At 41.3% G+C, this 9,891-nt stretch overlaps 1 protein-coding gene across 2 annotated transcripts; it reads right to left on the bottom strand.

The window, feature by feature from the left end:
- Nucleotides 1–6,628: 6,628 nt before the first annotated feature.
- LOC124167960 lies at nt 6,629–8,571 on the bottom strand. 2 transcript variants are annotated; one of them, XR_006866798.1, is made up of 2 exons: nt 7,476–8,571; nt 6,629–7,016 (listed from the first exon to the last, which is right to left on the bottom strand). XR_006866798.1 is itself a non-coding variant. In XM_046546031.1 (2 exons), exon 1 carries the CDS (start codon nt 8,221–8,223, stop codon nt 7,696–7,698), a length of 528 nt encoding a protein of 175 aa, XP_046401987.1. In that variant the 5' UTR covers nt 8,224–8,571; the 3' UTR covers nt 6,629–7,016; nt 7,662–7,695. The 2 variants fall into 2 exon arrangements, 1 of the variants encoding a protein (XP_046401987.1); XM_046546031.1 differs by having other exon boundaries at nt 7,662–8,571.
- Nucleotides 8,572–9,891: the final 1,320 nt, after the last annotated feature.

The following is a 9,891-nucleotide window of genomic DNA, read 5'->3' on the forward strand; positions in this document are numbered from 1 at the left end:
TGTTGGATTGTTCCAGCCACTTGAAAACATCTTCTACATTTGTCATCTGTTATGCTTTTATCACCCAGGATGTACTTTGCATAATTTTTGTTCGTATAACCTGGTCTTTTATTGCAAACATGAACTCTTCGGTTTCTCCATAAATTTCACCCAATGACAACCATTTGTTTGACGAGATTTTATCAACATATGGTTGATTGAGGTCATTGATGTGTAGGGTTATTTTATAGACAAAAGTGGTGTTATTTTTTTTCCAAAAGCGATGTTATTTTGCCCTGAAATCGGTGTTATTCTAATGGCAAAATAAATTGATGTTGGTTGAGAGCCATCCTTCCAGTGGCCCACCCATTGCCCTAAATTTAGGATATTATTGACCGGGAATGATTTAAGCAATATGTAATATACATGGAGCATTGACTGAATTCACCTATTTTTACATATTTTATCCTTTGTGTATCCATATATCTAGCTTACATAGAGAGAAATTACTTTTAAATGTCCGTAATAAGGTGGTTTCCTATAATTTTTTTATTGCCTAGATCGAAAGATTATTACTCCTACTGGAGTACGTATTTCATGCTTTTAGATTTTTAAATGACGGTATCTATTTTTCGCGATTAAATGAAAAGTGAAAATTTTCAAGCGCGCGAAAACGCGAAGCGTAAGTATGAATGCCAGGAAATTTCTCCGTACGACGTATTTCTGGTCCCCGGTGCCACCCTGTGAGGTGACCTTGAGGCGAGGCTTAGCGTTGATACAACGCAGGCTGCTAGCGGGTAGCTGAGTACCCTGCTGCCTGGTAGCGCTTGTCTTAAATAAGGATTATTAATACCTTATCAAACGAGGAAAACTTTCCGACCTTAGCCAGTTTTAATAAGTGATTATTAAGACATGTTTCCCCGAGCTCTGCGCCTCATGGATGCATTGGTAACCTCAGACGATGTATAACTCCTATCTTCTCCTATAGAAACTAGGTCCCTGTGACGTCACGTGGAGTGGCATCGCATGGGCGCCAATCTGACCCTTTTCAAATGAGGATAAAAATGGACCATTGCCATTCGTCTAAACCGGTATTTCTTAAACGAAATAATTTGTGTATTATGAATACACTAATGGTGGGTAACGAATCGCAATCAATGCCTTTCGTTTTCTTTGATGAAGGAAACTACCCTATTTCAAATGTAATATTGCTATTGTGACCAAGTTGAAATCTTTAACTCTATTTGTTTTATTCTCTTATTTGTTGAAACAGTGCTTTAGCAGGAAAGAAATCTTTCTCAGTCCACGTTTGCTAAGGGTATCCAAATTGCTTAAAGGCACTTAGATGCAATCGATTTCTCAGATATTTGAGCTCCTGGATTGCTTTAATTATGTCCACTTAACCCTGGTAATTTACTTTTGTAATAATTTCTGTAATTCTCCCAACCCCAACATCAACTTATCTGTCTCCATTGATTCCAGGCCATGAATTTTTTGTCTTTAAGCCAGGGTTCATGTCTGTAGTCGGAACTTCTTGGGGATCAAAAACTGAGATCTTTTCAAATACGGATTTTTCTGCTTATGTCTTCCACCATAAGAGAACTAAGTATGGTTGGTGCCTTTTCAGCCATCTGCACAGGTATTAACTTTACAGCAGCTGCTTTAGAGGTCATGTTTTGCAGATGTGGTTTTATCAAAAAAAGTACTCTCGTGAATATTCTTGAGGCTCATTTTTAACTTCCTTAACCCTTTCAAAATGGTGGAGCTCTCTCCTTAACATGAATGCAGGACTGCGCCCCAAGAGACTTCTGTCTTCTCTGTATGGAGCATTTATGTTGGACATTTGTTAAGAAGGGTCTTGCAGATAATCACATACTCTCAACACCAACCTTTTTTGATCCTTCCCACTGGGGATTTCGCATTATCTTGGGCTCCGAGGGTAGTTGGTCACCCTCCTTTCGCAGTTTATGACCCTACCAACGGCATTGGTTTGCTGTCAACTCATGCTTTGTTTGTGTGAATTAGCTACATTTATGGATGATTGTTGCTTGCACGTGAATTGGAGACTTCCAATTGAATTACTCGTTTTATTCTGAGAATTTTAAAATTTTGAATGAAGCTCTACCATCAGCATTAACGAATTTAATGCATTAACAATTTCCATGTTGATTTTATACTGAAATTGAAATATAAGTTAATATTTATGGTAGAATTTAATTTAAAAATTGTAAACGCTGCTTAAAAGACAAAGAATTCAATTCTTAGTTTAAATTTTTTGAGAAGGAAGCATATGCATATTTATTTCGCAAACTAACTGAATGAGTAATGTTATGACTGTGGTCCCTAGCCACAAAGAGGGGTAACGTAAGACGAGGAGGGTTCTAGGTTCATGTTCTCAGATTTCAGCAGTTACAGCCTGTGTTGGGTCCCGAACTAAGACTTTGCGAATGTCATAAAAGGAGGAGAGCAAGGAAACGTGTATTTTCGGCATTCATTCGCCTGAGTAGGAAAATCTCTGTTGCCTTTTGTCTCCTGTATCAAGAAACGTCCTGCCGCATATTTTCGTCATTATTTGCGAAAGGGTTAACCCTATGTAGAGGGTGAGCTTTTGCATAGTTTGTGCACTCCAGTAATTTTATTAACTCGACCTTCGGATTTTCATGGCCTTTTGGCTACTTTATAGACATCGTGTGAACACGGTTTAGACATCCTCCAGACAAACAAGTCGCCTTATTTCCTCGAATGTGTTTTGTTGAGGAAATTGAATTTTCTCCAATTCATGGGCGATTTTCACCAACGCAGACGCGATTCTCATAATTTCTTCCTTCTGCACATGCTTCTCCACAAAATTGTTTTTCGAGGTGCATAATGAAGCCGTTTTTTTCACTGCATTGGCCGCTCACCGACGCGACGAATTTCCATTGGCCGCCATTCACGACACGGCGCCGTGAATTCAGAGAGTCGTCTAGTTGGAAAGTGGCCTGAATTTAACGGCGTGTGCCGGGAACGGCAGCCGGCGATAAGTCGTTTCCGTAAGTCGTAAACAAAGGCGATAAGTCGAAGCCAACACTCTAGCCACCACAACAACCCGATCCCCAAGTTATTCAGGGTCCATTGTAATGGTACACTGGTATCCTTATTCAAAGATTTTTGACAATTATTACAAAAAAAATGTTCCTCCTTCAACGTAATACACGAATCAATGATTAATGTCATTTTCATTTCGATCGGAAAGGTCTGTTATGCATGTAAGATTTTTTCTATTCATATGTTTTGATCATTGTATTTGTTTTTAATCCTACAATTAGATATTTCTAGGGTGTAATTAAGGGTGTAATTTTCATAATGTTATATACAAGTTTTCTTTGAAAACAGCCCCGCAAATGTTTTTATTTAACAATTCTACCTATCCTGCTTTTAAAATTAAATATTTTGGTAGTTTAATCCATCTTTCCTCCTCCTTATGACTAATATACGCAGTTAGTTCTCCTCTTGCTCTCCCTACTCGTACCACGAAATAATTTTCACTTTCAGCCAACTCCCTTGATTGTAAGAATGTTTCCTTCCTCTGCAAATTCATGAGTCGACTAATCACCTCTTCTGAAATATCCATATTACTGTGAAATAAGTCATAAAGTTTAATTTAAATATTCAAGTATGTTTTAACAACACATGAAAAATTTTCAACTCACATTTGGTCTCGGTTTCTCGGATTATGTTTCGAATTTTGGCTCGTCTCTTCAACGATGTATTAAAAATTTCGTACTTCCCAACAGCGTGGAAATTTGCAAATATTATAATGATTCCCAAACCGAATAAACCGGCTTCAAATCCATCTTCATGCCGTCTGATCAGTTTGCTAAATACTCTATCAAAACTGTTGGAATCGATCATTCACTCTCGCTTACGCACCTTCGCGCAAGAAAACAACATCATCCCACCAGAGCAAACCGGCTTCCGCAGCAACACTTCAACCACTCATCAAGTCCTGAGACTGGTGGAAGACGTCACCGCTGGCTTCAACTCCAGATTGATCTCCCACTGCGTGCTGCTGGATCTCGAAGCTGCCTGTGACCGCGTATGGACCCTGGGCCTTATCCAAAAATTAACCGATATCAACCTTCCTCCTTACATAATCAAAATCATCCAATCCTTCTCTTCCGACCGATCCTTTTTTGTCCAAATCTATTCCTCTGCATCCTTTTTCCATCCCATTTCCTCCGGTGTGCCATCCTTTCCCCATCATGTTTAACCTCTATGTGAATGATACCCCTTCCCTTCCTCAAACCTGCCTCTATCAGTATGCCGATGATGCAACCTTAATGGCCCAGGGATCCGATCCGCATAAAACGACTGACATTCTCCAAGACCACCTGGACGAATATGAAGATTGGGCAGCCGAGTGGAAACTCAGCGTCAATGCTGCAGACAAATGCAATCACATAGTTTTCTCCAGACGACCGAAAGCCGGCGAAGGCCACGATGTATACTACGGAAATAAGCGTATTCCGAAATGCTCAACTGTAAAATACCTCGGAGTTACACTTCATGAACACCTCTCTCTGGGCTTGTCACATCCAGTCTTCAATCAAGAAATCGCAGGGAATCTACGCTGCTCTATTTCCACTGATGAAATCGAATTCTCCTCTTGCATTAAAAACTAAGCTTTTACTTTATAATTCTTCAATTAAACCGCTTTTAACATATGCCTCTCCAGTTTGGCTTCATGCCGCAGCAACCCATTTGAAGCGAATTCAGACTTGCGAAAATAAAATTCTTAGAAAAATAATTAGAGCCCCATGGTTCATCAGCAACCGACAAATCCGAAAAGATCTCAACATAACACCAATTTTAACATTTCTTAAATCCGCAGTAGAAAATTTTCAATATTCCTTTGGCAAAACAAATTATGAACTGTTAAAGAATCTTTGGGATTGCATTATTCCAAATAAACCCCGTCATAAAATGCCCAAATTTGCCCTTAAACCTTCCCACATTTCCTTACCTACCTAGTACCTAACCTAAGCAATGCTTAGACTGCAACTTCAAGAAAAGAAGCCAACTGTACTATAGGAAACCATCCCGTTCCCGAAACGACTAGAAGACAGCTGATTGGCTGGGAGCTTATACCACTGCTATAAAAGAAAACTCCGCTTGGTTTGGCTGGATCTTGGACTCCTACTGTCACGTCGCAAGATTAGTAGGGGCGGTATGTTTTAGCGGATGTGATTTTCGTGAGCAAAGGTGCTGCATCCGCTGCATATAAATGCTGGAAGATATAAGTAGTTCATTTATGTCCAGCATTGGTAAATACTGGTGAACTAATTATATGATGCATATTTTTATGATAAATAATCCACGATAAGTAGGAGATGATGGGTAAAAAAATATCATGTATTGTTAAAATTGCGGCAGGAAGATATGCCAATCGTGAAAATATAAATCGTTGGCGAAGGTTAAATATAATGTTTGTAGATAAAAATAAGGAAGAAACCTTTATTTTTTAGATTCAATTTTTTTTTGATAAAACTCTCCAATATAACTTAGAATACTTCGTTTCGGAAGGATAAAAGCCGTTTCATGTTAAAATTTCATTTTGATTTTAGTTAGATATCAATTCAACTAGTTATAATACTAAATATGGCACCTAAAATACCTGATAGAAAATTTTTTATAAAAAAATGCTCAAGTTCTCAAATTTAGCATCATCAAAGTAAATAGCATTTTTGTAAGGGGAAATATTTTTTCTGCCTATACGGGGTTTTTAGTATTTATTGAATGATAAACCCTCATCTTTCATCGTTTCTCTCAAATTCTAAACTTAAAATTTGTATGACTATAGAATCAGTCTTCCATGGACAATGCATTGACCTCTCCGAAATGACTCATGAAATCGCAGCTGCACAAATGTATTTCGCCTCGTCAGATGTTGCCCTTAAAATGTATATTTACAGGGGAGGCAAATATATTTACAATAATTATGATGTCCAACTTTACAAATTTTTCACGAAAGAAAAAATTTGATTTAATCTGTACTTCAAACTGTTATAGTTAATTAATTTAAAATTTATACTAACGAAATACTTTTTAATTTAATATAATAGAGTATTATGCTTATTTTAATACTAATTTGTAAAAAGTAATATATTGCATGTTGGTGTTCCTGCTCGTATGACCTATCGTTTGGGCTGCTAAGGGCTTGATTCACGCAACCTCCCGACATTTAGTGCGTGCCACGTTTGATGGAGGATACTGTTCCTTGGTGAATTTTTTATACAAGTCGTGAAATAATCATTAATTGCCCAGTTAAATTGGCAAAAGGAATTTTTATCATCAACTGTGATGGGTGCTTCTCATAGCGTTGACATTCCTGGAGGAGGAACCGAAGGATATCATGTACTAAGAGTAAGTTGTTTAGTAGCGGCATTTCTTCAATTTCTTCTGATATGTGTTAATAATTAGGAGGCAATTTTTAGTCCTGGACGCGGAATATTACGGCCGGTTTTGAGTAATTGTGGTTTTCAACAGTATTTTGATTTAAGTATCCGCTTTATCATTATCAAAATTGTGTATTAGTGTAAGACCCCCGGATGCTCTAAGGGGTGTCGCCGATCAATTGGCAGGGATTTTTGAAAGGAAACTCATAGGCTACGGAGAGATGATTTTATTATTGTCCTCGGTTACATACTCCGCCGTCACGCGTCCGACTACCGACGAACGCCTCTCCACAGCCCGCCTTCGCTGACCTCCCCTCCTCCTCCTTCTCCCTCCTCAGCCATCGTGTTTCTTTCACCAAGCTCTGCAGTTTCCCACGGGAGGATGGAGCAGCCACTGGATACGCGGAGGTAAAGCGATCCGACTCTTTGCAAAGACTGAAACTTGGGAAGGAATATGAAAGAGAGTGTAGGTGATGGGTTGGGACGTGAAAAGGGTGGGAACGGAAGTGACTCTGCTGTTTCTGTCTCTTACATCACTCTCCCCTCAAACTGCCTTTAATCTAATTGATTATAGGCCTCGTCTGCTTCACCCATTGAATCCTGTGAAAAAGCCGTACATGGAAATGGAGAACACAAAGAATAAAATACAAGGAGCCTTGGAATGGGTGGACTCGGTGATGACACAGAGGCTAAATACATTATATGTCCCCAAGGCACTAATTAGTCAAAACAAAATCCTCCAGCAAAACACTAAAATAGCAAATACAAAGAGAGAAAGAGAAATAAGGTTTTATACGTAAGATTGAAAAACACTGCATTGCAAATGCATCCTTTTGTTAATGTCCATTCATTGAAATTCTACCCAAACATAATCAGAAGCATGAAAATATCCTGATTGTCTCCCACTAATTAGAATTCATCTCATAACCAAAGATTTTCACTTTTAACATTGCACAGCTCCATAAAAATTACAAACAGTAGATTATACTGAAAACTCAAAATTCCGTAACATACTATAAAGAAAACTGTTCGTTCCACGAAAAGACATAATTTACTCACAAATCTTAAATGACTTTCTCGGCCAGCTGTTCAAAAAAGTGCACAGCGGCCCCACTTAACAAGCACACGATAACAACAAATGATATCAACAAACAGCTCTACTCCTTCTCTTCTCTCTACGCTCTAATGCGAACTCTACGCTTTCTCTTCTCTTACAATTCTCTCGGCCGAAGCACTAACACTTACGTCTTCCCTTCTGAGGACGGTCCGGTTTGCGACCTCAAAAGATAGGGAGAGCGGGCGGGATGGGTTGGAGAGATAAGGATGTTGTCATCTGCGTCGTTACTTCTGCTGTCTCCGCGGCCTTCCGCGGTATGTGCTGGCGTACGGGGTGTGGAAATGGGAGAAGCAAGGGCACTGGCGTCTTCTTCACGGCCTTCACTGGAGCGTACTCTCTTAGAGTACTGCTCTCGCTGGGTAGGCAGCTCGCTGGGGTTCTACGGGGAGTGCCCTCTCGTACACCCAACGGCTCTGGAGGCGTAGGGGTAGGTCGGGGCCTCAGGAGATAAGGGCTCCTTTGCCGGGCAGCTGCTTGCGACTCGGTCGTCGACGGGTATCTCTGCTCCTCCGTGCTCTCCGGCGTGGAGGCCTCTATTGCTCGTTCTCTCTCGGCTATTGGCGATCCAGACTCTTGGATCGCCGCTTCCTGCCTCTCTCCGCCCTCCGATGACGATGTCGACACCTGACTCATTTCCTCCCACCGTTCTTCGTTCTCCGACTCGGCCAATATATGGGATCGGGGGGACATGACACCAGGGCGAGGGGGAATATGGGAAAAGGGAGTGTCTCCTATTGGGCTTGCTGGGCCACGCACAATTTCCGCTGATTTGGTGGGGGGGTGTTTCCGTGGTCTTCCTCGACGACGTTCTCCACACGGGGGAAAACCTAGAGTTGGCAAATTACCTAAATGCAACTTTAAGCGATTTTTGTGCACCAAAAGAGATCTGTAGGGGAGTTGAATTCGCACGTTGCACGGGGGAATCACTTCCGTCACTAGGTAGGGCCCCTTCCACGGGTAATGGAATTTTATCGCTCCACCTGTCTTCGTGCACGGGTCACTCAGGTAGACGTATTGACCACACTCATATACCACGTCCTTCGTCCCCCTGTTAAAAACCGCCGCCCTCTCCCAGCGAGCGCGCGCATCATTGATCTCACATCTACTCCGTAATGTCTCCAATTTCTCTTTCAATCCCTGAAGATACTTATTGTCAAACTGACCCAATGTCGGTTCAAAGTACTCGAAGGGAGATCTCATGACGTGCCCGAAAACGATTTCATGAGGCGAGAAGCCTGTACTGCGATGAATTTTTGTATTGTAGCAGAGGACAGCGTACGGGACCCACATATCCCAGTCCGAGTTTTTGTCGTTAACGTAGTGGCTAAGTATACCAGCAATTGTTCTATGTACCCTCTCCACTTTCCCGTTTGATTCTGGATGGTAAGGAGAAGAGCGAAGTCTGGAAATTTTCATTAGTTCGCACAACTTTTTAAAGAAATCGGACATATAGTTTGCACCCTGATCCGTGAGAACCTTGACCGGTACCCCAAACCTTAGAATCCACCTTCTCATGAATGCCGAGGCGATCGTCTCCGCCTTTTGGTCTGGTAAAGGAATCATTTCTAGGTAACGGGAAAAATTATCAATAATAGATAGAATGTATTTGTTACCATGCTCACTACATGGGAGGGGCCCGACGGTGTCCAAAGAAACGAAATCGAATGGTCTATCGGAAGAGGGTAATTCCTGAATGGGTGCCCTTGTTCTCCCGTAAGGGCTTCGACGGTGGCATGCGACGCAGTCTCTAAGAGCTTCTTTAATGTCCTTCGCTAAATTTCGCCACCAATAGGATGCCCGCACCCTCTCGAGTGTAGGCAGGACCCCTAGATGCCCCGACAATGGATGATCATGGAAGTTTTTAATTATATCTTTCCTCAATTTCTCGGGGGCCACTATTTTCTCCCCATCTTTGGTTTTCTTATAGAGAACACCCCCTTTCACAAGGAATCCTATCTGCGTTCGCAACCGTTTGCATTCGGCGTCGTCGTTCTGATAGTCAATTATTTCGTCACATAGCCCTCGTTCAACCGTTCGTACCTTCTGACTGAGTGCGTCGGCGTTTGAATGAAGCTTCCCTGGTTTGTGTATAATTTCATAGTCGAACTCGCTCAATTTCAACGTCCACCTTACCAAGCGGCTGTTAGGATCCTTAAGACTCAATAGCCATTTGAGGGCCGCGTGGTCAGTAATGATTTTAAATTTTCGACCAAATAAATAACATCTGAAATGTCCCGTTGCCCATACGGCCCCAAGGAGTTCCTTCTCCGTGGCTGAGTAATTTGTTTCGGCGCTGTTCAATTGTCTAGAGGCATAAGCGACGGGATGCTCTTCTCCGTTTATCTCCTGCGATAGAAC

The sequence above is a fragment of the Ischnura elegans genome, chromosome 11 (assembly GCF_921293095.1).
Source record: "Ischnura elegans chromosome 11, ioIscEleg1.1, whole genome shotgun sequence".
Lineage (NCBI taxonomy): Eukaryota > Metazoa > Arthropoda > Insecta > Odonata > Coenagrionidae > Ischnura > Ischnura elegans.